Genomic DNA, 27,864 nt, shown 5'->3' with positions numbered 1-27,864 from the left:
TTGGCAGTGAAGGTTGAATATCAATAGTCTACTAGTTAGTTTGCATTTTTACTGTTAACTGGACACCATTACATCTTTCCAGGTATTTGCCTCACCCTACAGTTTGAGGTTTCCTCGTATTGACAGGGTGAGATATGACAAGCCTTGGCATGAATGCCTTGATGTTCAGTGTAAGAAATACTGATTTGTACATAAAATAATACATTTTTAATTTGGAAATTTGACATGTCTCATGCTCTTTTTTGAATATTTTCATTGAACTTCTTTACATTTTCCACCTTTCTGATTTTTGAATGATTTTCATTTTGACTGACTTGACTAATTGTTTTTGTTCAGCTTTTGTCGACATAGTGCATTCGAGTAATGGCAACACACAAAGGGGGACAGATTACGGAGCCCAGAAAGATCATAAACCCAGAAGCGTAAAACCCTCGACAAGGAGAGGGAGAAAAAGTGTCTCTGTTGTTCCTTCTCATTTTGTTCAGACTGACACTTCCAGGGTTAAGGAAACAACCTTCCTTTTTGCGAACATGATGTTTTGTATCCTCAAACCAATTATCGACATGTGTCATGTTTTCTTTGCTGCCATTTATAGTTGTTACTCTCCTTGTCTGTCTCATCTGCATTCTTAAATCTGGAAAAAACTTGTTTTCTGTTGCAGGTTTTCTTGTTAGACTCATTCCTGCATCTGTTATGGCATAAGTTAATTACAGATAATGAGAGGGAATCCATTTCAACCTAATTAACTACTCTTGGATCCTGTAGAATACTTTGGGTATTAAGTAGGTGTCGTGCATCATACTTTTAAGTAGATTAGGACTCACTATTTGGTGAACACAAAACATTGTTTGCAAGCCAGCCTGATATGTAAGCAGTGTTAACAATTATGCACTTGAGTCATGTATATATATTAGATGTTGTTTGTCTATTTTACATTGTTACCATATGCTTGTAGCTTGGTGGGCAACCAAACCTTCATAGGCTGACTTTTGAATTTCCTAGACATTTAGTTTCCGTTTTCTTGAACCCAGTTTATCAAATTCTTCCTATACTAGGAGTGGCTTGGTTATTAATAACATCGTAAGTAAGGGGTGAATTTCTCGCCAAACTCTATCTCGTTCTCTTCATTTTGTCCTTATCTCTTGTTCCTAGATATTTAGTTTCTGTTTTCTTGTAAACCAGTTTATCAAATTCTTCCAAAACCAAGACTGGCTTGTTTATTAATAATGTCGTAGGTGAGGGCGCAATTTCTCGCCAAACCTGTCTCTTTCTCTTCATTTTGTCCGTCTCTCTTGTTCTTCACTTCTCTGTATTTTCTGATCATCTAACTGCTGCTACTGTTACAACCAGGAATTTTAGCCTTTCTCTCTCTTTCTGTGATTTTTTTTAATAAAAAGTTAAGTGAGGCTTAAAAATAAATTGTACATCAGATGGTGGACAATGATAAATGATCACACTGTAGTTTTACCTTTCTAATCATTGAGATGGGATAACTGAATGGTGGGTCCTTATCGTATATAAACTTGTGGCAAAATTATCAGTCCCAAAAATTCATTTTATAGTTTCCAAACCACTTCCTATAAACTATGAAGTCCTGATTGGTAAATTCTACTCTTTTTCCTATATGCCAATATGCATGGCCTACAGCAGGTACATATTTGCACCTATGAACTAACAGTAATTTTCAAACTGGATGACTTCTTTGTTGGCAGTTTCTTTTGTACTATTAACTTTCCTTTACATACCTAGATTTTGTCAATGTGCCTTCAGCACATTCTTTTGACTTCTTTCACAAAATAGTGGCTGAGCATGGAGGTTCTTTCTCGATGAATCTGAATGACACTGTTACTCACTGTATTGCGGCTGAACAAAAAGGTTTCGGAAATCATTCTCTGATTGCATTATTTTTCTAAGATGGAAAATGAGGTTAATGATTAGGCAATTGGCAGGGATTAAATATCATGCAGCTAAGCTCCGTGGTGATATTATTCATTACTCATGGATCTTGGATTGTATATCACAAAAGCACCTCCTGCATCTGCAGCCAAAGTTAGTTTTAGTGTAACTGATGATTTATTTTTCCTGATATTCTATGTGCACTGTAAATACCCACTGAACTGTACTATTACACTCTTATTGTATGTCATCCTGAAGGTACTACCTTTTCCTTTCGGATTCTTCAAAGAAAAAGTTACTGGAAGAGGTTGATGAATTCTCGGACTCTTACTACTGGGATCTTGATATTTCGGACATTAAACAGGTACGTGTCAGTAAAGTTCATCTCACCTTATCGTCTGGGGTGGAACTTCCCCAGGGCCGGGGGGCCCTTCCCCTGGCTCCCTGATTTAAAAGAATAAATAAATAAATTCTTAACAGAAACCCCTTTGGACCTTTTTTTAATTGTTTTTTGGTCATCTGGCCCTCTTTTCTGTGTGAAATTTCAGCACTCCCCCCCCCCTGGTGGAAACTAGCGAATACTTGGATGAATCAATGTGACCCTCCAAGCCTCCTATTTATATTAATCATGGTGCGCGGCAACATATCCGGTGCTATCTCCTAATCTCGATCAACCAGATTTCAAGGGTTTCCTATGTCAGACTTGAAAGAAGAGAAGATAATAGAAAAGAATATTTTCAGGGACAAGATTATCCACGGATAGGGATCAACAAGTGGGCATTTGTACGGTATACTTCGATTGCCTTTTTGACTTGTGGGATTTCATGCAGAATTTGATAGCCATCTCCCCGCCCATTTCAAGTTCCAAAGCTACTCAGATTTAAGGGTGGACAAACTTCTCAGTGTGAAATTTTAAATGCATTTCACAGACCTCTAAAGTTAAGCTCTCCTGTTAAGAAGTTAGAGATCATGAAGGTGCTGCGCAAGAAGTGCCAAAGGTCGAAGTTGATTAAGAGGAAGTAGATAAAGAAGAATCTCTAGATGCAGAGAAGGAAAGCTTATGCAACCATTCGCCTCAAATAGAGAAATGGCACTTGCAAAAAATCTCCGTTGGAGGAAATTGAATCGAATGAAGCAAATGAAGATTGTTTGAAGAGCCAAAGAAAAGCTTTCATGTCCGATCGACTCAAACAGAGAATCCGTTGGAGGAAGATGAATTTGAGGAAGTAGATGATGATGAGTCTCCGAAGGCAGAGCCGTAGGAAATCGTCTGCAACCGATCGACTCAAACACAGAAGTGGAAATCATCGTCATGGTGGGAGATCTCACTCTCAAGCGAGATCTCGCCACTACAAAAAACCGAGATGGCGAGATCTCGGTCGAGATATGCCCAAAAATTGGCGGTAGTCTCGGTGGCCCATCTCGGTGGGTTTTAGGGCTCTGGTTGGGCTGAAACTTGGTATTTAGCCTATTTAAGGCCTTTTGAACACATTGGTGGCCTTAGATTTGTGAGAAAACAACCCTAACTATGTCTCCTAAGTCGACCCTATGTGTAAAAATGAAATTCTGTGAAATGCAAGGTTAGAGTCTTAGAGAATAGAGTTAGAGTCTTAGAGAGTCAGAGACAACATGTAATGTAAAGATATCAAGTAATTCAAGACTTCAAGTTAATGAGTTATCATTTATCAACTATCAAGTATCAAATACAATAACATTACACATCAAGTATTCAAGTCAACAAGTGATCAAAGTTCAAACTTCAAACTATCAAAGATTCAAAGTAATAAATTGTTAAATGTCTTCAAAATTTTACAACCATAAGAATTAAGAAGATTACAACTTACAACTTACAAGACTAAGAGTATCACTCAACATTCCGCATCAATTGATTCTGAACGTTGGCCACATATGACTCCCAAGTCAATTGATCACTGAAGTATGTCACATATCGGTTTATATGATCAGTATATGTCTGCATGTCAGAATCTGGAGGAATAGCACTCTAGGATAACCGTCAATCATGGGTGGGTGAAAGAGCCATTGTTGTTGTTGTTGTTCATATAGTTGTTGAGTATTTGGGTACGGGTTTCTAAACCACTCATTTAACAACCCACCTTCACTCCCATATGTGTACTCTCCAGGTGAAGGGTCTTAAGGAATAGTATGACCTCCATAAGAAGAATACCCATTGTAATCTGACCCGGTGCTGTGATCCCCGTATTGGTACCCCAATGACAGGCTCTGCTGTTGTGAATCACTCTGATCTAGGCTCATGCTTCGCATGTTCAATTCAAGATCATGCATGCTCGCATCATCATTCGGTTGCCCTTGCCCCTGGTTTGATCTGCTCTTCCTACTCCTACTATAAGTCCGAGAGATAGGGGAACTGTGGCTCACGTGTGACGGATGATTCGGACCTGGTGGAGGTGAGTCAGGTGACTCCCTTTGTTGACGCTGACTTCCACCAGAAACACGACCAGCCTGACTGCCTCCATGACTCGAAGTCGATCGCTGACTTGGGCCACTTGACCGTCCGGTATCATCGGCATCATCCGAATCCCCACTACTAGTTGTCACCTCGGTTGTTTCAAGTCGACCGGGTGGCTCCACAAATGGTACAACTGATCCTTCTGATGCCGCTACAGTAGCCTGACCCTCATCAGAAGATAGGTGCTCAGCCACAGCATCTGGGCCCATAGCAGCAGCAATGGTAGGATCAAGCTGCCCTTCTGACCCATCCAGCACTGGGCCACCTCGATCCCTAACCCACTGATATATGACATCATCTTCCTCATCTTCTGCGGGGGGCTCGTGGAATATATCAGTCAACTCAATCGGTTCACGACTATCGTCATCAATATCATCTTGTATGTGCCATACTCTCAATCTCATGTTGTAATGCACATACACTAAGTCCTCGAGCCTCTTACTCCCCAATCTATTCCGTACCTTACTATGGATGAGCGAGAAGGTGCTCCAGTTCCTCTCGCAACCAGAGGATGAGCAAGTCTATGAGAGTACTTTAATTGCTATGTCCCTGAGATTTGGTGCACTAGTTCCATATAGAAACCACCAGTCAGCTGCATAACCAAAAATAAGAATGCATTAGGCAAGTAAATCTTTATATTTATATAACTTATCTGTTATCATTTATAGAGTTATAGTCTATAGACTTATAGACTTAATGACTTATAGAGTAGTGAACTATTTACCAGGATCAGTTTTTTTCCTAGTTGCAACTGTAGAAGGCTTTCCAAAACTCCCAGAGGCATCCTTGAACTCCCTGATCTGTACACCAATTCTTCAATTATTGTATTATGTATATGCTTAATGCACTAATGCAAGAAGTTGAAGAAACAATTGAATAAGTTCTCACCTCTCCATTAATTGTCCCTTGCATGACGGGATTTGACACAAGCTTCTCCACCACCTCTTGCATCGCAGTCATCAACTTTACGTCAAGCCCCAGATCATTCTTGTAATGGTACTTTGGGTTGAGGTAGTAAGCTTTCATTGTGGAAATAAAAAATTTGGTTAGTGACTTAGTGGTTTGGTTGTTTACCTGTTTATAAATTATAAGTTATAACTTATAACAAATAAAGAATGTAAATTAAAGTATACAACAAAAACTTAAAGGCTTAAAAGTGACTCACCAGCCAAGTGCAAAGGATGCATCAAGTGCATCTCCCATCTATTATCGATGATCCTCTCGTAGGATTTGAAGGTGCTAGGGGCAGCAGTTCTAACCAACTCTTTCATTTGCTGGAGGGCAGCATATATGTGGAGCATTGTGGGCTTCTTCTCCGAATCCACCATCCTTAAAACAAACAAAATAGGCTCTATAATGCCCAGTGTCCTACTCAGCTGCCTCCAAAAGGAATCATCAGCAATGGTTTGTTGGGCTAGTACTACATCAGGATGGCTAGATCCACGCCAACCAAACCACTCCTCACTTGCAAACATGTGCCGAAGACCCACCACTTTCTTCTGGAAGCTTTTCAGAGCTACATAGTTGGTGGCGAATCTAGTCAATCCAGGTCTGACTAGATCACCCTTACAATGGTTCCTCATCATCTTCAGCACATAACCATGGTTATAAATAAAATTACTTACCCTTCTAGCCCTCTCAACCACAGTATTGATTGACTTTCTTTTCCCCAAGTCCTTCAACATAAGATCAATTGAATGAGCAACACATGGTGTCCAAAGGAGGTGGATCCTGCTGCTCTTCTTCCTCATCAACATTTCACCAGCTTTTTTGAAGTTAGCACCATTATCTGTGACAATTTGGACAACATTCTTTGGCCCTACCTCAAGGACCACCTCCCTAAGAAGCTTGTAAAGGTAGTCAGCATCTTTGATCTTATCTGAGGCGTCCATTGACTTAAGGGAGGATGTCTTTCCATTGCAGCTCACCATGAAATTAATGATGGAATGTCTAGTAGGACCACTCCATCCATCAGCCATCACAGTAACACCATATGTACTCAATTTTTCCTTTAATGAACCAATGTATTCATCCACCTCCTGCTTTACCTTGGGTAAATATTTATTCATTACTTCCCAAGCTGTTGGGCCTTTAACCCCTACACCTGCCCTAGCAACTGCATTGATCATCCCCTGATAGTGTGATGTTTTGGCTACATTGGCTGCAATGTTTTTATAGAGCATGAATTTGGTGATTGATAACCTAGCTTCCTCCTCCCTACTGTCTTCTCTACCTCCAGCTAACATATAGGGAATGCTTCTTTGATAGATGTCTTGTTGGTTGAAGAGGGAGGGGTCTTGGTCAAATGTGGAATCATAATGTCTAGTCTTCCTCCTCCTCCTTTCGGTCCTCTCAGTCTCAGTTCCCTGAAAACTATGTCTAGGTGGCATGGATGCCCCTGACCCCGAACCACCTGCTCCCCTTGTCTGTTCATATTGCCTCACACTCTCAACATGTAAGAACTGTCTGCTAGCTTCTATTGCAGCCTTCATCTGTCTCCATTCGGCTCGTGACTCAACGCCCATAACCCTCCTTCTCTCTTCATCATCGCTTGACTCCTCATCAACATCAAGAGTAGGTCTAGATAGCACTGTATCTTCCCTTTGCTTTTGTGCCATCTCGTCCTTTTTTTGTTTCCCTCCCCTTAAAGTTGCTGCAATTGCTTTTTGCACTTCATAAGGAACCCTGGGACACTTGGCAACATCTTTATAACCACCAGCCAAATGTTGCTTTAATCTGGTTGAACCACCAGAATTCAAAATCTTGAGGCAATACTTGCATCGGGATTTCTTCTTGTCAACAATCAGTGGATCCCCATGTTGCCAAGCAATGTCCTGACTCCTAAGTCCCACTACTAGTGCCGCCACTCCCACTAGTTGCCATTTAAGATTCAAATGTACAGCACTGAAAGTCTTAATACATACATGAATCATGAATATTCCCAAATAATCGTTAGAATAATTTTTAGATACATAAAAACATGTAAAAACAATTTATAAAACAACAAAACACACACTTTGTTCTAAGATAACATATATACACTGCTCAAACAAACATGTTAGTATTTTTAAAATAAACTACATAATATGAGCATCATTTAAAAAAAAAAACAGATAAATTTTTATTAACATATTATTTTTTATAATTATTTTATGTAAAAATTATTTATAAAACAACAAAACACACACTTTGTTCTAAGATAACATATATACAATGCTCAATAAGACATGTTTGTATTTTTAAAATAAACTACATAATATGAGCATCATTTAAAAAAAAAACAGATAAATTTTTAATAACATATTATTTTTTATAATTATTTTACGTAAAAATAATTTATAAAACAACAAAACACACACTTTGTTCTAAGATAACATATATACAATGCTCAATAAGACATGTTTGTATTTTTAAAATAAACTACATAATATAAGCATCATTTAAAAAAAAAATTATTTTTTAATAAAATATTATTTTTCATAATTTTTTATTTAATTATTTAAATAAAAAATAAAAATAAATACAGCAAGCATGATAGTCAAAATATTAATACATGAGATTGTAGCCCTCTAAATGTAGTTTAACATAAATAATAATCACATTCATATCATAAGTATTTATTTATAATCTTTAATTTTAATTTTTAAGATAATATATTTTTTAAATACGAAAATTCAAAAAAAAAATTAATAACAGAAAATTAATTTTTTTCCATGAAAGTGTAGATCAAAGCTTGATCATCAACATATATTTATATCACACTCATACAATCATTGTAGAACCTTGTATTTGAAAAAAATCAAATTTGGGGGAAAATCTTACATTTCTTGAAGATCCCTTGAAATAGGCTTGAATCACTACAAATATGCTTGAATTTGTTGTTGTAGATGAGTTGATGATGTTGCTATGTTGAATCCCCGATAAATTCCGGCCAAATTCCGGCAAAAAATCGAGTTTTCCGGCCAAAATTATGCTTCCAGTGAGATAGAGGAGAGAGACAGGCTCGAGAGAGGGGAGATATGCCTCTCTCGAGCGAGACAGGGGCTTTAAAAAGCCCCTAAAGCATGCATTTTTGTCCCGTTAGCGAGATCTCGCCGAGATATTGGCGAGATCTCGCCGAGATATTGGCGAGATCTCGCGAGATGGGCGAGATCTCGAGCGAGATCTGCAATCTCGCAGATCTCGCCAGAGATCTCGTCTCGGCTCTCACAAAAGGCGAGATATCTCGGCGAGATCTCCCACCATGATCATTGTATGCAGTGATAAAGGAAGGAGGTGGCTTATCAATGATTCAAACGAAAATTCCGGCAAGTTCTGCGAAGTTTCAATTTACACCCCAACATTCCCACTTGTGATGTTAAGTCCAAGATATACTTTCTCCAGACAGATAGACGCTTTTTTCTGACATAGCAATCTCAATTCCCATGGAGTATTTAATTTTTCCTAGATCTGTAACCTCAAATTCCTTGCTAAGGAAGCTCTTTAGCTTTTGTATCTCTGCACCAGCATTTCCAGTGATGACAATGTCATCCACATAGACAATAAGAAGAGTCATGTGAGTTCTTGACCTTTTCACAAAGAGAGTATGGTTAGCATTACTTTGATTGTAACAAATCGATGTCACAACCTTTTGGAGGTGTCCAAACCAACACCTAGGAGATTGCTTTAACCTATAAATTGACTTCTTCAACCGACAAACCTTCCCTTTCGTTTTGCTACCAGAGAAGCCATGTGGGGTTTTAGACCTCTTCCTTCAATTCTCCATACAGAAATGCATTCTTTACATCTAATTAATGTAAATCCCAATCTTGATTCACAACCACTGATTACAGGATCCTGATTGTATTTAATTTTGCAACAGGGACAAAGGTCTCTTGATAATCAATTTTGTGAGTTTGGGTGAACCCTTTTGCAACCAATCTAGCCTTCAACCTGTTAACTGAATCATCCATGTTTGTTTGACCACGAACACCCACTTATAACCTGCCGGTTGTCTCCCTGGAGGAAGAGTAACCAACTCCGAAGTATCATTCTTCTTCATAGCCTGCATGTCCTCTATCATTACTGCCTTCTAATTTCTATCAATATAGGCTTTTTGCCAAGTCTTTGAATGGATGGTGGAGATAAAGAAGATATGAAGGCTCGGCAAGAGTTAGACAAAGTGTCATAGGAAACATATTTACTTATAGGATGTTAAGTATATGATCTGACTTCTTTTCTAATAGCAATAGGAAGGTCAGAGAAGATGCCTTAAGGGGACCTACAAGACCTGAATCTGGTTCAGGAGACTAGAGTGATCACCTATCAACCTTCTCTATGTTCTTACTAGGTTTTTTTCCCCTGATAAGTTTGCACATCCTTGCTATGGTCAATTTACTTTTGAAAGACCTCAATAGTGTGCCTCACAAGAGTGATCTCCCCGTGGATAAGATCCTTACAAGGTTCGGCATAGGAAAGGGGAGATTGAGTGTCTTCAGGAATGCTGGCCAAATGCTTAGGTATGTTGGCTAAATGCTCCCCTAGGTCAAGAATCTCTTCCTAAACCTCTAAATGGGGCTTAATTGGGTTTGGTGTGTCTATATATGTCACAGGAATGTCCAAAGTGGGAAAGAACACCTCTCCTCTTAGAGTCTCCCCATTGAGAGGTGTATAATGAGGACTAGACTCATTAAAGATGACATCCATGGACACAATTGTCCTCCTAGAAGGAGGATGGTAACACTTGCATGCTTGTCAAGGCGACAAGGCAATGCTAGGTGATAGAAGGCAATGAAAACCAAGGCGACCCCAAGTAAGGCGACAAGTTGACACCAATTTGCCTTTACCCAAAAATGGGCGAAGGCAACAAGGCAGCCGCCTAAGCGTGCCTAGGTGGACACTTTGACAACCTTAAATGCTTGTAACCCGTTTGAGTAGCGGAATACCCCAAAAAAATGTAGTGGAGGCCAACTTACTATTTTGGGTCAAATTCTTGGCATAACACATGCAACCAAATAATTTTAGAGGAACTAAAAAGGTAAATGTCCCTTGAAGAACCTCATTGGGACATTTGAATTCAAGGATTCTAATGAGCATCCTGTTCATGAGATAGCAATCAGAAGAGCACAAGCAATCCCTAAGAGATGCCTATTCTTTCTTTCGACCACTCCGTTTTAGGCCGCTGTGTCAACACTACTAGTTTGGTGTATTATGCTAGAATCAGCGAAGTATCTATGAAATTATTTTTCACTAGACTCTGTTCCATTGTCACTACAAATGACCTTTACAGTAGCATTGATTTGAGTTTTTACCATGTTATGAAAATCTTTAAAACATCAAAGAACTTCTCTTTTGTTAAGATAAATCCATGTGGATCTAGAATGAGAATCAATAGAAGTCACAAAATATCAGTGGCCAATAATAGACATACGTCTACGAGGCCCCCCTGCATCAATATGATTTAACACAAAAGGAACTCAACTTTTATTATTATTAAAAGGAAAATAACTTGAATGAGTGTTTAGCAAAAACACATACATCACCAAAAAAAATTCCCTATGACAAGATGAAACTAAATCCACAAAAAGTTTACTAAGAGTTCCTATGAGGTGATGTCCTAGCATACAATGCCACTAGCGAAGGTCTGACAAAGCCGAACTAATCTGATGAGTAGTAGCAAGCATAGCAGAAGAAGAGGCTCCATTCAGCTCCAACAAGTAAAGTCCTTTGTCCAGTTTACCATTTCGAATCTCCTTCCCCATTACCGGATCCTGAAAGACATAGTAGAAAGGAAAAAAGGTTACTTTAAAATTCAAGTCATTGGTAAGACTACTAATTGAAAGAAGGTTAGTAGAAAAATATGGAACATGTGAAACTAAGGACAAAAAAAGGGATGGTGAATGCTGTATGGTTCCCTTTCCAGCAATGGAAGAGTAAGATCCATCAGCTATACGGACTTTATCTTTTCCTGAGGTAGGTAAATAATTCAAGAAAAGGTAAGTTGAACATTTTATATGGTCTGTTGCTCTAGTATCAATAATTCACATAGCACAAACTGAGGAAGCATGGAAGCCTATAAGTTACCTGAAGTAGCAAGGTAGGAGTTTGAATGTGCAGGTGAAGGAGCATTGGAAGAGGCAGCGGCAGTGGTAGAAGATTGTGGAATGTGCCTTAAGAGCAAGCAACTTGTCCTGGGAAAAGCCGATATGTATAGTAGGTGCTACAGGAATAGTCTATGAATGATTAGCCTTTGGTTTACCCTTCCTTTGGGCTTTTTTTTGTTCAAAATCAGATTTCCAGCATTTAGATTCGGTATGATAGGGCTTGTGGTAGTACTCACACTTAACCACATCTTTGGCTAATTCTATTTTGGACACCATACTTACACTTTGAAGAGCATATTTTTCCATTAGCAGGTTGTGCAGCATAGCCATGCGACAACTTTCCTTACATTGAACAAGTGCACAGGATTGTTCCAGTGTAGGAAATTGAGAAAGACTCAAAACTCGAATCTGATCATACTCCACATTCAATCCAGCCAAAAAATCATACACCCGAATTTGGTCAACGTGCTTCCTGTAGGCAGCCACATCGTCAGGATTAGTAGGTTGATAGTCACCATAATGATCCAACTCTTACTAGAGAGATCGTAGTTGTGCATAGTACTGTGAAATGGTCAACTCCTTCTATGTAGTTTCATGGAGTTTCTTCCATAACTCATCGATCTGTGAATCATTCCCCAATTGTCCATAGGTTTCTTTAGTGGCCTTCTAAATCTAGGCTGTTGTATTCAGCAATAAATACCCCTAGCAAGATTTTGATGTATGAGATTCAAGAGGAATTATATTATAAGGGAATTGTTTGAAATCCATCTATCTTGAAGTGCCCCAACAATTAAGGTTTTGGTGGTAGTGCCCATAATATGGCCAACAAGACCTCTTTCAGCTATTGTCAAATAAGAAGAACAAGACCGAATCAAATAATTAGTTCATCAAACCTGACAGAAAGTGGTGTAAGGGTGGGATAATTTTCATGACTTGTCAGAACAGCAGGAACATCCGATTGTGCCATATCCTCAACTAACTCAATAAAAAACAGCATGGCAGAAATTCTTGGAGGGAGGGGAACATAATCGAAGACTGATTGATTCAAAAGAAATTTCCTGATGAAATCTACTGTTCTTTGGTCTTCAAACCTTTCAAAGCATCTGAAACATCATAGGAGTAGATCTTCAACCAAAAATTTATTTTCATAGCAGGAGAAGAAAGGATAGCGTAAATTCCTGCAAAAAACTATCTCATAGGTGCTGCCCAGAAGATTGTAGGCCACCAAGAAGGATCCAGAAAGAAGAAGAAAAAAAAGGAGAAAGAAGTAGGGGGTGGGTGTCGGTGACGGTGAAGAGTAAAAAAACCGTGTCATTGGCAGGGGGAAATTGCCGCTGGCTGGAAAGAGGGGAGAGAGAGGTGTGAGTCTTCTTTGTTCGATTATGCCTTTCCCTTTGCTCTGATGCCATGTGGAAATTAGTGAATACTTGGATGAATGACCCTCCAAGCCTCTTATATATGTGAAACATACAGGATTACATAATTGCCTTTAATGGGAAATAAACAACTGAATAATAATAATAACAAATTGAACCACAACTTATAATTGAACCAACCCATGAACAAACCGAACTAACACACACTCCCCACCTATTAGAGAAAAATTTTTAAGGGTAAAGACAATGGGTAGACAGGTCATTGTGCCCTCCTCCCATGTTGAATCCTTGTCCTGCCCCTGCTTATTGTAATTGGTAACTTTTCCCATGTTTTGAAGATTAAGGTTTAATATTCTGTAGTCTATACATCCAATGGTCACTCATGATGGTGTATATAGGGTACACTCCTGATTTTGTCACCTTTTTTCCCCCTTAGCTTTTGGGTGGGGGGTGAATAAATTTTTATAGAGAAGAAGAAAGATCTGGAGGAGAGAAGGAGAGCGATAAGGAGCCTCAAAGCACAAGAAATAACCAAAGTACAACAACCTAACTTTTGTCAAGGTTCGAGAATTCAATCTTGATGGCCATCTCAGTGTGCCAAATAACTGAGATCTTGTCGAGATGGAGGCAAAACTCCTCCCATATTGACCCATCTCGGTGGGTTTTGGGGTTTTTTTTATATAACCAGCCTATTTTAGCTCTTCTAAACACAATGTTGGCCTTAGATTTATGAGAAAACCACTGTACATGTGAGTTCCAATTCAACCCTATGTTTGAAATTTCTACACCGAAGAAATGAAGATGTAGGCTTATAGATCATAAAGTACACAGGATTTTCTTAATATATATGAATTAAATTAAGGTCTAAACTTAAACAACTATGATATATTGTACATGACACATGCACATGACAAATTTGAAAGCACTAGTTTAGACGGCTCACCTTTATGGTCATGGATGACTTTCTTACTTGGTTGTATAGATACTATTAGGTATCTAAAATAGTAAATCACTTATGCAGCAGTAATTAATTAAGAGTAACTAAAACAGCAGTAACTGCTAATGTATCATGTTGCACCTTATAACCATATTCTAAGTTGCAAAATTTTCTCAACTGAAGCTACCATCACTCTCAAATGAAATGGTTTTCTTTATTTCCCTAGCTCTTCAGGAACATTGAAAGATCGGGGGACCCCAAAAGTATCGACTATTATAAGAGGAAGTACTGCCTAATAGATAAATGGTATCAGTTTCACGGAATTTGCGTTTGTTTTTGGCATCCAGTACATTGTATGTAAGTATTTTTCTTCCTCCCACTTGTTTGCTCTTTGGAATTGGCTCCAGCCTGGTATATGAGTCATAGACTCTAGCTTTGTTAACACAAGTTAACTGGCTCATGAAGAGATAAAGAGTGGGCAGTCTTGTGGGAGCTTGCTGTGCAGAGGTTGAGGCTTGATATCTCTATACGAGGTGGTGAGGTCACTGGCAATCTTTCACATGCTACTCATTTGGTAGTCCTGTCAGAACTAAGTTCTCATGTGGAGTTTGATACTATATTCGAAAGGTAGTTGTAGCAGTTTTTATCTCATCAAGTTGCATTATCTTCCCTCCAAAAAATAAAAAAATCCCTACTTACACTTTATGCAGTTTCTCAGCAACGGATCAACATCTTGTGAGGAACAATAGGTTGCATGTTGTGGAGTATCAATGGTTAGAGGATTCCTTGGAAAAGGATCAAAAGTTGCAAGAGGCGAACTATAGTTTAAAGCCCAATGGATCAGATGAATTATTCATCAAGAGAAGGTAGCTTTTAGATTTTGAGTATCTTTCTCACCATAGATGGTATTCTGTACAAAGTCTCCTTCCTTTTTTGTCTGTTCCTCAGTTTTTGCTATTTAATTTCTGGTCCAAGAGATGTGCATTCTATCTTTTCTGGTTGGGAAGTAATGGATCAAAAGACTCATGCATGTAACTTGTCTCATCAATTAATCACAATCATCCCTAGTTCTGAGTCTGGATCACACTCAATTTGATTAGAACACTTCAACTAAATGGTTATATTTATCCATATTATGGTTGGACTTCTCATAGGGATAAACATTATTCTGGTCTCATTTGATTGTGGTCCAGTTGCCTGCATGTGGTCCGCATAATAGTTTTGTTTGTCAAAGCCACATAGATCATCTCAATATGCATACTACCGGTAACACGGGTGTTCCTGATTTTCAGCAAAAATGACTTTGAAGTTCTTGGGGATATTGAGAACGAGGAAACTGAAAACAAGGTCTCCAAGATGGTGGAGGGATGTACTCGAAGCAGCCCCACTCCTGAGAGCCAGAAAATTTCAGCAGTCACCAAGAAGGATGAAAAACAGAGCAGTGGCAGACCTAGACGCATGAACACAAAGAGAAGAGAAGCAGGTTTAAATCAGAGAACACGTGCAAGGCTTGGAAATAGACCAGCAAAAATATCTCAGGATGAACTCAAAAGCTCTGCTTCTGAAGATGTTCATAGAACAGGCACACATAAGATTGAAAGCCAAGGGAGTGAAAGACCTGAAACCTCTGAAACATCACATGGAACTGAGGTAGCCAAAGATGTGGCTGTTGAAGCTGTTGAAAGGGAAAATTTGTTTGAAAAAGGAGCTCATACGAACCTTGATGGTTCTGGCTGTGGTGAAAAGACCAAAGAGTCAGGTAAGTTGTGTGAAGCAAGAGAAGAAGACAGGAAAGACAACGTGGGAAAGTTGGAAGTGATGGTAGATCCAGTGCAAGCTATGCTACTAGACATGATACCAAGTCTAGGGATGACGCAAGTTGACAATACAAGTTCTGTTCTTCAAGAAGCAAGCACTGTTCAAGAGGAGAAACCGCAGGTGGAATCTGATGCAGAGCCTATAAAGAAGAAAAAGAAGGTTAGCTACAAGAATGTTGCTGGTGATTTACTCAAGGATTGGTAAATTATCAGAATATTGTGTGATTTAATCTTTTTGTATATCTGCGCATTAAAGACTGTCTGGGTTGGTTCCACTATTTACTGAGCGGAAGCCCTCTGGTGGATCCAGGTGAGGCAACAAAAATAGCAGTGGTGTGTTTAGCAAATAATCAGTTAAACCATTATCATGGTAATTTTGATCTCAAAATTCATTTTACCATTTGATTGTACATTACTAGAGTAATTGGGAAGGCAATGGCTCTGATAAATGTTTCGGAAAAGCCTTGTGTTTCACTAGAATTATGGGAACTTTTAAAGTTAATTCGGTGATGGTTTTTGGGTACAAAGATTCAGTCATTTCTTCCTACGCCTTCTAACATCAATTATAACAGGCCAATCCTATTGCCCATTTAGAAGAGTTGAGATATTATAAAGCAACCACCAAAGTGTAGGCCAGAGCTTCACTTCGGGCTGGATTCGTTAGGCTGTGTTTGTTTCTTGGAATAAAGGTGGGGTGGGAAAAACGGGTGGAAAAATTCTGAAAAAAAATAATTTTTTTTTTACTTTTCCTTTAAATTTTAAGAGTGTGAATTGTTTGGTTGCTTGGGGTGGAAAAGTGAGAGACAAGTTTCCTTGTTTGGTAAGGTAGCAATCTAACTTTTTCACTCTAAGTTTTTTCAATCCCACAAAATATGTGGGATTTTGTGAAAAAGTTTGGAAAAATAAAAAGTGGGATCTACCATTATCACTTTTTCGCAAAATTCTTTTCTTTTTTTTTTCCCACACCCCATTACACATGGGACCTACATTTTTTTTTTCCACTCCATCTCTACAAACAAATGCAGCCTTAGGGTCTGACATGGTTACGCCAACGAGGGTTTTTTTTTTCTTTCTTTCTTTTGTGGTGGGGTGGGGGGTGGGGTGTTTACATTTAGACCTGAAAATTAAGTAGAAGTTGGCCTCACAGAAGAGTGTACATCCTTAGAGGCTCCGAAAGTTGAAGACCTAGCATACAACATCATAATTACGGAGTGTGTAGTGACAACAATTCACAGTAAGAAAAGAGACCGCATGAAGAGGCTCAACTATCTTAGGTTCAGGTTAGAAGTGTTCCGGAAAAAGACAGTTATAACAGCACTAGGTTCATGGTGTGTAAATATTGGTATGGCCTCACTTCGTCAGCTGCTGTAAGGAGGGCATTTGTAATGATGGTCTGCAACTAGCAGTCTAGCACAACCCTCTACATCTGTTAATGATGGAAATGAAGGTATTGACTGGCAAGCCTCTTTGATCATTGATCACATCAAGCTTCTAGTTTCCGTTTAAGTTTCTCTTCGTTAGGAGGAATGAAAACCTCTTTTTGACCTCGAAGACTTGTTGGATCCAACCACCAGCTTCATTGTAAATACTTAGTTTGTCTCACCCATTCCTGACGCTTTCCTCTAGTAATAAAAGACTTCTTGAAACCCCCCCCCCCCCCCAAAAAAAAAAAAAAAAAAGGCAATCAAGTAGTTTGTAAACATATTTAACTTGGTAAATACGAAAAGGGTTATTCAACTGACATTAGAAATTGCCAAAGGGCAGTCGTCCAAGTTTCTTTATTGCAATGATTTAGACGATCCAGTTAAGGGGATTGAGAGCATACCAAAGATAAGAATTATAAAAAATGGGACAGGGTGAATAGATAAACCATAGGCACTATTAATCATTGTGTGTTTTATACCATGTTGCTAATGAGATAGTGCTAAAAAAATTCGGACAAAATTGGAGAACTTTTTTGAGTGGACAGAATAAAGTTTTGTTGAATAGAGAACTTGTCAATTTAAAGTATAGAGAAGGAAGGCTTGTTGATGATCATAGAGTTTCAAAGCTTGGTGAATCAGTTGCCTACAATGCAGAAGACTTTGGATTATGAACTACAAGCAATACCACTATTGAATTCCCTGCTTGATGCTAGGAGACTTTGGTTGTTTCTGATACGGGAAAGAAAAACAGGCTGGACATGGGCACTTGACCGGTCCGCATGTCCCTCTTGACCAGCGTAACACCTAGGAAGTCATATATTTCCAACAGGCGGACGTAATGTATGGGATCCAGCCGAGGGTTAAAAAGGTAACCTCAGCGGTATAAATAGAGGGCAATGCTCAAGGGTAAGACAAAGAGTTTTTCCATCTTTTCTAAGTGATCCTCACTCGGAGCTCTTGTTAGATCCCCCGACTAATTTAACCATCGGAGGCGGTTCCCCGACATCATAGCAGACCCGTTGCTGACTCCTCTTTTGCAGGAAGGTCTGGAGCAAAGTCGGGACAAAGATTAAACGATACAACAGTTTTGTTGGTGCTAAAATTGCCAGAGGCTTTGAACCGTAATCTTCGCACCAAATCACTCAGATCTGGATCGATCTGGCTTGCTTTTCAGTCAATCAACCTCTCGCTCCTGAAAAATAGAACACCAGTGAGAAATGGAGCTGATCGTCTTGATCGACCCGTCTCCGACGATCTAGTCAGTAGTTGATCAGAAATAGTGTTTTCAGAGCTCTCAGAGAGCTTTAATGGAAAATAAGTGAGAAGTGTGTGAATATTCGAATGTCCTTACCTTTCATCAGAATCTTGGCTCTATTTATAGACTTTAATACGTTGTCTCTTATCATTGATGATCGTCGGATGGAAAGTATAGATCGGATGGCTATGATTAAGCCTTTGTTTAACCTTTGGGCGGATCCTTAAATTCATTCATCTCATCAGCTGAATCCAGATGAACCTGGTTAGACCGGTATAAACCAGAAGTGGATATTTTAGTCACAACACAAGCCCCCAATCCTGCTGATCAGGTTGAACTTGTATGAGACTCTGGTCAATAGGTTTGAATCTCTCTCCCAAATGACTTTAGAATATTCTGCATCTTGTATTGGTTGTGGGAATTCTTCAGTACTTGAGCTCATCTCCAGTTATGAGGGATTATTTGAACGATGTGTTCATCCTTCAGTTGAAAAAATTGCTTTTTCATCCAATCTTGATCTTCTCTTGCATTTGGAAAATATTCAGCCCCCAAATCATTATAGAAAGGAAAAAATGGACAACGGAAGAGAATCTTGAGAATGAAAGGAACATAGAGGGGGCATCAATCTTTGACCTGCTGCACATCTGACCACACACTATACTCTGATCACTTGTTGTATCTTTGATCAGTTGCTGATGAAGTATTCTTAGGAAAGAGTGGCTGATGAAGCTTTTTGAGAAAACAACTGACGAAAGCCTTAATAACTGATTAGATGCCTTTTTGAGAAAATGGCTGATGAGAGCCTCAATAGTTGATTAGAAACTTTCTGTCCTTAGACAATAGTTGAAGAGAATCTTAGCAACTTTGATTAGAATCTTCAATATAATCTGCTTTGTGAGAAATTTTCTTGATCAGCTCCTTCGCTTTCGATAAAAAGGCTGCCTTGGAAAGCTGGCTACTTGAGCCTGACTTCGGAAAGTCGGGACCACCCTCGGAAGGAATGATCCATGATTAAGCTAGCATGACCTGGTTACCTGAGCCTGACTTACGTAAAGTTGGGACCACCCTCGGAAGGAATGATCCGTGATCAGCTTCGGAAAGCATGACCAGGCCTCAGAAGGCTGGCTACTTGAGCCTGACTTATGAAAAGTCGGGACCACCTTCGGAAGGAATGATCCTTGATCAGCTTCGAAAAGCATGACCAGGCCTCGGAAGGCTGGCTACTTGAGCCTGACTTACGAAAAGTCGGACCACCCTCCGAAGGAATGATCCGTGATCAGCTAGTATAATCAGGCCTCGGAAAGCTGGCTACTTGAGCCTATCTTCGGAAAGTCAGGACCACCCTCCGAAGGAATGATCCGTGATCAGCTAGTATAATCAGGCCTCGGAAAGCTGGCTACTTGAGCCTATCTTCGGAAAGTCGGGACCACCCTCGGAAGGAATGATCCGTGATCAGCTTCGGAAAGCATGACCAGGCCTTGGAAGGCTGGCTACTTGAGCCTGACTTCAGAAAGTCGGGATCACCCTCGGAAGGAATGACCCTGGATCAGCATTGAAAGGCATGATCAGAAGACTGATTTGATGAAGAAGACCTTTTGCACGATTGAAGAAGAATCTGTAAGTGATAATAGTTGATAGAAATATAAATAAATTCTAACAGGAACCTTCTATTGATAGAAATAAGTCTTCAAGAATAATATAAGTTTTCAAGAATGATAATAAGTCTTCAAGAATAATATAAGTCTTCAAGAATGATGATCAGTCTTCAAGAATAAAAGGAATCTCTGCTCTTGCTATTAATAATATAAATCTTCAAGAATAAAAGGAACCTCTGCTCTTGCTATTAATAATATAAATCTTCAAGAATAAAAGGAACCTCCGCTCTATAGAAAATTGTTGGTCAGAAGCCTTCATAACCGAGATTGACCTTTTATGTGGCTAAGAGAAGCCTTTAGAGAAAATTGCACAATGATCAATGCTTTAATGTTCAACCTGTTAAAATTGAGCAGAGTGAAAGATCAAAGTTTGCCATAAAGTGCAAGATCAAATAATAAAATGATAATATGAAGTTCGCAATAATTGCAACTCCTCAAGAAATTTTAATTTATGTAGTTTTGGACTGATGAACTCCCAAGATGTATTTCCTCCTTTTTCTGTTTCCACCTGCAAACTTAAAGCTTCAATTCTATACCTGACAATCATAAAAGGAGAATAATATATCATAACACTATAGGGAAGCCCACGGTTAGAAACTTAATAAAAAGCCTGATTAATGAATGGTTAGGAACTAAGCATTTCATATCAGTTCAGTATAGAATATATGGATTCCTGCCTCATTAAAGATAAGACGATATCTCATCCTTCCTAAATGCAGCCAGAAGGATAACTAGACATTCTTTTATGATTAATAATAAAAACAAATAAGACACTTCACGGTTTGTTTAGGGTACTGATATCTATATGCAATTAACATAAACATTTAAAACAAAATAAAAACTTATATGACTCCTCTAAACTTATATTCTATTTACTCAAACTCCCGTCATAAGTTAACTATATACAGTACTAACATAATGCATATTTCACCAATGTCTATTCTTTCTCTTTCTCTTTTTTTTCTTTTTTCAAGGAAGCTGAAGTGAGTAACCATCTACAAGTAAAGAGCTGCACTCATCTGGAATTTTTGATATATTCCTCTTGATATTCCCAATTCATCTTTAGGTTATATATGACAAACACTCTTTATCAAATGTAGAATGAATCTTTGAAGATTTCAAATATTGTTAGAAAAAGAAATGATGACCAAGAAACTCTAATATACTTATCTTTTTTATTGCAGTAGATTTCTTACTCCATGATCTCTTTCTGTATTCGAATTCTTCAAGAATCTTTGAAATGCTTCTTTGAGGAGTTGATACTTGAATAGAAGAGCTTTCGGAAAGTAAGAATATTGGGGATGTAGCATCGATTACTGTTGCTGCTGCTTCTCAAGCTACCATCATCTGTGGCTGTTATGCTTTCGTTTCCAATTTCAAAGATATGAAAAATTAACCTTGAGGAAGAAAATGACTCAGATGAGAAAGTTATTCAGTTCTTCAATATGATTGTTGTTGGAGTTATTTCTCCATTAGCAGCATTTCCTGCTCTGAAATTCCCCATTCCTCATGCTAAGACGCAGTCGTTTTCCAATATTGGGTGAGAAGAAAAACCAGCAGGAGACCTGCTATGCCTGATAAGATTGGAGTTATCCATGGTAGCTGAACTCTGACTAGACAAGCGAGAGGAATAAAGCAGCTTGGTAAAGTAGCTACGAAACTGGTCATCATAACACTTTTCGAGACAAGAAGATAGGACATCTTAGAATAGAACAAGAACAAAACCAGACTTCATGCATCCAACATACATTCCGAGCTCGGACTGATGTTTAACTAAAGTTGCTTCAATTGTTGCTGCAGCAATTTGGAAAGATATTGATGTAACAAAGGAATAATACATGTTACCCATCCTCTATATAAGTATGAATAAGGGGGGAAAGAATGCTCATGGGCTAATGCAAGATGATTCTGCCTCTAGAAATATTAAGAGCAAATTCCCTTGCTGAAATGGTGGAAGCAGTTTCGGTCCCACTAGCATTAAGGAGCTCGAAAGCTACAGCTAGTTTCTCACTATGAAAATTAAGATTGTGTTCTTTCTCCTTTTCTTCAATGTCAAATAAAACATTAGATGTGTCAGGAACATAACCCATGACCCTCAACTTTTCTATGATTGAACATAAGAATTCTCTTATCTCTGTAGATTGGGAGTGCAAATCATCCCCTGCAACAAACTCATGAATCATCTGATCAACCTCAATCAAACTACAGCCAGCTTCCTTTTCAATCATTTGCACTTTCATTAAGTTCCTTACCCCTGCCTTTTCTGCTCATTGACCAGAACCACCATAGACATTTGATAGAAGCACATAGTCACCATCATGATCAGGATCAAGCACAGAGATCTGATCCTTGACCCGCTTCGCTAACTCCAGATTACCATGATAAGCACAAGCTCCAAGCAGAGTCCTCCATAGAACAGAATTTGGCTTGATTGGCATTTTCTCAAGGAACTCATAAGCCTCAGTCAGCATATCGGGATGGCCAAGTAGGTCAACCAGACAACCATAGTGCTCGAGCATTGGCTCTATATCATATTCCTTTTTAATGCTTGAAAAAATTTGCCAACCAAGCTCCATAAGGCCACCATGACTACAAGCCAATAGAACTCCAATAAATGTGACACAATCTGATTGTAACCCTGACCTCTTCATTTCATAGAACATTCTCACTGCTTCTCTACTCTGCCCATGAACAGCAAGCCCATTAATCAACGCAATCCATGTGTAAACATTTCTTCTCGGCATTTTATCAAACACTGACCTTGCCTCCTCAATGGATCCACATCTCGAGAACATGTCTATTAAAGAGGTACCCAACGGAACAGATTGATCAAACCCATTTCTTTAGAAAAAACATAAAGCCATCTACCCAATTCCAAGGACCCTAAACTGGAGACAGTGGATATCAGAGTAACCATCGTAACCTCATCAGGTGTTATGCTCGTGGTAACCTGCATTTCTCGAAAAACAGCTAAAGCCTCAAGTCCAAAACCACTGGTCGCAAAACAAGTGATCAGCGAAGACCAAGAAACCAAGTCTCTTTTGGGAATCTCATCAAACACCTTCAAAGCAATATCGACCAACCCACAACAACATAACATATGAATCAAAGCGTTAGTCACGAAAATATATGAATAAAGACCCAGCTTTAAAATAAGAGCATGAAGTTCTTCTCTCCGTAGGAGAGCACAAGCCTTGAGAACAAACGGAAAGGTAAAGTGACCTTGGGAGACGCCATTCCTGTGCATTGTAGAGAAGAAAGAGAGGGCTTTCAGGGGAAAAGCTCATGAGTGAGCCCTGATGAGGGTATTCCATGTGAAGGTGTCGGGGTTTGGTATGAAGCCAAAGACAGAGCATGCGTAAGCTAAGCTCTCCGGAACTAATGGAATGCAGGAGAGGAGAAGGTGACGGAGAGAGACAGGGTCTTCATGAAGGCCGGTTTTTATGAGGTGAGTGTGGAGCTTGTAGACACTGTTCATGTGATCTCATGAGTCATAGGCTCATAGCTGTTCTTCTTCATTCGTTTTTTTTTTTTTTTTAATTATTATCTCAAAAGTTAGTTGAGGGTCATGAACTTGCAGAAAAGAGCGATGGAGATCTGGAAAATCAGCAATAGAGATCTCAGATCTGAAAGAAATGAGATACTTAGATCCAAGAGAATGGAGAACAACACATGGAAAAGCAAGAAAGATTGATGATGAACGAAAGAGGTGCGGCTCTGAAGAACCAAATCATTAGATCCAATAGATCGAAGGTAAAGAACCAAATCCAAAAGAAATGCTGGTCATAGGATAAAAAGAAAAACTGCCTATCGAGACACTAATCAAAATAACAACGATCATCTGAGATGCCAATCAGTTAGTCATCCCGCTTGGTTTCGGTTACACAACACTTGAAGGTGAAAGAAGGATGTTTCTTGCTCCACCATTATTGTCATATGTGGCCAATCCGTGTAATCGCTGCAACAAGAAAACTTTTCTGTGGTGGCTTTACAATAGGTTTACCTTCATGCTTCTCAGAAAAGAGTGATAAAGAAATTAGAAAACAGAGAAACTTAGATGTGAGAGACCAGCGATAGATATCCAAAATCTGAGAAGACGAAGATACTTAGATCTGGAAGAACGGTGATTGAGATCTTAGATCCAAAAACAAAGATACTTAGATCTAGAAGAACGGAGGAAGATGACGGATTTGTTTGACGAGAAGCTCTCGATTTCTTCTTCAAATTCACATAACCGAATCAGATCTAGCTTGTTGTATATGAAACTTCATCGGAAAAAGAGCGTAAGATCTCGGATGCCTTTTCAAGACAGATCTTAGAAGAAAAACTTGATCCCTGAGCCAAAGATCTCCGAACAAAAAAGAGCAGAAGAACGATCATGCTCTTCCGGTAGTTGAGCCATAGCTTCTTGCTCAGATTCCCACAGACGGCGCCAAATGTTGGTGCTAAAATTGCTGAAGGCTTTGAACCGTAATCTTCGCACCAAATCACTCAGATCTGGATCGATCTGGCTTGCTTTTCAGTCAATCAACCTCTCGCTCCTGAAAAATAGAACACCAGTGAGAAACGGAGCCGATCGTCTTGATCGACCCGTCTTCGATGATCTAGCCAGTAGTTGATCAGAAATAGTGTTTTCAGAGCTCTCAGAGAGCTTTAATGGAAAATAAGCGAGAAGTGTGTGAATATTCGAATGACCTTACCTTTCATCAGAATCTTGGCTCTATTTATAGACTTTAATATGTTGTCTCTTATCATTGATGACCGTCGGATGGAAAGTATAGATCGGATGGCTATGATTAAGCCTTTGTTTAACCTTTGGGAAGACCCTTAAATTCATTCATCTCATCAGCTGAATCCGGTTGAACCTGGTTAGACCGGTATAAACCGGAAGTGGATATTTTAGTCACAACAAGTTTCATTAAACAATTCTGCACCACAAGGTAAGCTATCATTTAGTGTTGTTACAGACAATATGTTCAATGAAGAAACTAGAAGAAAATATGTGGGTTCAAATAATTCGCATGCACTTATCACTGAGAACAGGAGTTGAAGTAAAAGTAATGGATCCAAGAATCATAGCAAAACGACAGGCTGGTCAAAATTCAAAGAAGGTAGAGAGTATTTTTGTTGTGGTAAAAATGAATACCTTAAAAGAAACTTTTGGGAATGGAAAAAAGGAACATTCAAATGACAAAAATACTACAACCACCATATCTAATGATGATGAATTGCTGGTGCTTTCTTTTGAGAAAGATCAACATAAAACATGTTGTGAACAATGGTGTTGAGTGGGTTGTTGATTACAAGCGTTCTTTCGTGCCACTTCCACAAAAGAATTCTTTACCTTCTGCAGAGCAAGAGATTTTGGAATGGTGAAGATGGGAAACAAGAGTTTTTCAATAATTGTTGTAATTAGTGATCTGCTTGTTGAGATGAATACTAGTTGCACGTTAACTCTGAAGGATGTGTGCCATGTTCTAGACATGCGGTTGAGTTTGATCTCTGATAGTGCATTGAACCGACTTGGTTATAAAAGCCATTTTGGCAAAAGAAAATGAAAAGTTGATAAGGGACGCTTAGTGCTTGCTAAAGGAGAGGCCTACCGTATACTCTATAAGACAAACATGAAGATATGCATGGATGGATTGAATGCAATAAATGATGAGACATCACCAAATTTGTAGCATAAGCAACTAGCTCACATGAGTGAAAAGTCATTGGAGATTTTGGAAAGAAAGTCACTCATTCCCTTCGTGAAAGGTACATCATTGGATTTTTGTGATTAATGTTTACTTGAGAAACATCATAAAATATCTATCAAGAAGTCTTCTATTAGAAAATCTAATTTATTACATATGGTTTACTTTGATGTTCGTGGTCCCATTGAGGTTGAGTTATTAGGTTGCAATAGATATTTTGTTACCTTTATTGATGATGCTTCACGAAAAGTATGTGCGTTTGTATATTTTTGTAGGAAGTAAAGACTAGGTATTTAAGCATTTTCAAAACTTTCATGCCATGGTGGAGAGAGAAACAAGAAAGAAACTTAAGTGTTTCAAACTGAGAATGAAGGGGAATAGACATCTACTTCATTTGAAAACTATTGCTTAGAGCATGAAATTCGACATGAGAAGATGGTTTCGTAAAACCCGATAGCATAATGGTGTAGTTAAAATGATGAATTACACCATTGTGGAAAGAGTTAGAAACATGTTGAGAATGACTAAGTTGCCTTAGTTGTTTTCAGATGAAGTAGTTCCTACAATCTATTACCTAATCAATAGATTTCCAAGAGTGCCTTTGAATTTTGATAATGCCAAGAAAGTGTGGATAGGTAAAGAAGTTTCCTACAATCATTTAAAAGTAGTTGGATGCAAAGCTTTTGCACGTGTGCTTAAAAGACGTAAGACAAAGCTAGATGATAAAGCAGTCTTGTATATATTTGTTGGCTATGTAATGAAACTTTTGGTTACAGGTTATGGGAATTAGTAAAGAAGAAAACTTTCAAAAGTAGAGATGTATTTTTTCATGAAAATGAAACCTTGGTAAATATTGAGAAGACTATATAGCCTACAAAGAAGACCTATAACATTCCTAATCCCACTTCAGTTCTTCTCCATCAGATAATGCTACAGATGGGAGAGAGATATAAAAACATGATGATGTTGATGAGGCAGAGATAGATGTTGATGAAGATGTACCAAATGCAGAGAATGTTGAGTAGCGCCCTCCACCAAAGATTACAAAACCTCAAGTTAGAAGGTCTACAAGAAGGCAACAACCATTAACAATGTATTCCAATGTTGAATATTTTGCATAATAATGATGGGGAGCCAGAAAATTTTCAGTAACCAAAGTCATTAAAGCAATAGCACTGGATCAAGGATAGAGGATGAGATGAGTCCCTTGAAAACGGTGATATTTCTGAATTGGTGGAGCTTCCAAAAGGAATAAAATAATTGAAAAATAAGTGGGTGTTCAAGCTCAAGAAAGATGGTGAGAAATTGATGTAGTACAAAGCTCGATTGGTGGTAAAAGGCTTCGGTCAGAAGAAAGGGATTGACTTTAATGAAATCTTTTCCCTAGTTGTGAAAATGAATTCCATTCAAGTTACTCTGGGTTTGACAACTAGTTTGGATTTGAGTTAGAGCAGTTAGATGTGAAAATTATCTTTCTCCATCATTATTTAGAAGAAGGGATATATGAATCTTGCCCAAAGGATTTGAAGTGAAAGGGAAGAAGCATTTGTTTTGCCAGTTGAAAAAAAGCTTGTATGAACTGAAACAAGCACCAAGGTTGTGGTACAAGAAATTTGATGTTTTCATGGTGAATCACAACTACAAAATTGCATATCCTTGTGTTTACTTCAAAAGATATTCTGAAGGGAATTCATTATACTTCTTGTTAAAATGAACACCAATAAATAAATAATTGAAATAGAAACAAAATGAAAACATATAGAGATCTAACGTGGTTCACACACCAATGTAGTGCGCTACTTTCACAGGTGAAGAAGAACTTTCTACTATGTAAAAAAAGAATATAATGGAGATCTCTCAACCAATAGCTAGAATGGCACTACAAGAACTCCCACCCAATTAAAGGCTCCGTGCATGATCTAATCTCAAGCATTTGATCGATTACTTGCTGGACGTACTAGATTGAAGTTGTAAAGGTCATATATCAAATTGGTTCTCCCTCCCGATGATAAGATCGTTGATGAGCACATTTATGTGTGAAATCTTAGGGCATAAAATGTGCATTTTACATAGTTAGAGTGGAACTACCTTGGGTTTTATATTGTTTTTACAAATTTTAAGACTTTTCAAGATTTAAGCAAAAATTTGGAGTTTTTGGTATGAAACATGCAATTTTACATGTCAAGAAGTCCGCTCAAATTCTCAAGTGGCGAAAATGGGGCCGATTTGGAGCAT

The 27,864-nt window shown here is 38.6% G+C and overlaps 1 protein-coding gene and 1 pseudogene across 1 annotated transcript in view; one reads left to right on the top strand and one right to left on the bottom strand.

Annotated features, from left to right (window-relative positions):
- The window catches only part of ATLIG4 (DNA ligase IV), a 102,896-nt gene extending 86,718 nt beyond the window's left edge, over positions 1-16,178 (top strand). The window contains exons 19-27 of the mRNA XM_089155469.1: positions 83-170; positions 337-540; positions 1,750-1,875; positions 1,950-2,049; positions 2,155-2,260; positions 14,006-14,136; positions 14,245-14,406; positions 14,490-14,645; positions 15,072-16,178. Coding sequence (XP_089011595.1) covers positions 83-170; positions 337-540; positions 1,750-1,875; positions 1,950-2,049; positions 2,155-2,260; positions 14,006-14,136; positions 14,245-14,406; positions 14,490-14,645; positions 15,072-15,801 — 1,803 coding nt within the window. The 3' untranslated portion in view covers positions 15,802-16,178. The remainder of the gene's footprint in view (positions 1-82; positions 171-336; positions 541-1,749; positions 1,876-1,949; positions 2,050-2,154; positions 2,261-14,005; positions 14,137-14,244; positions 14,407-14,489; positions 14,646-15,071) is intronic.
- A 5,644-nt stretch (positions 16,179-21,822) lies between these two features.
- LOC149015765 (pentatricopeptide repeat-containing protein At4g21065 pseudogene) lies at positions 21,823-23,408 on the bottom strand (annotated as a pseudogene).
- Between the last annotated feature and the right edge of the window lie 4,456 nt (positions 23,409-27,864).

This window comes from Hakea prostrata, chromosome 5, assembly GCF_041222555.1.
Source record: "Hakea prostrata isolate BN-2017 chromosome 5, UWA_Hpros_2, whole genome shotgun sequence".
Lineage (NCBI taxonomy): Eukaryota > Viridiplantae > Streptophyta > Magnoliopsida > Proteales > Proteaceae > Hakea > Hakea prostrata.
The sequence above is the reverse complement of the archived record's forward strand: the minus strand, read 5'-3'. Positions and strand labels throughout refer to the sequence as shown.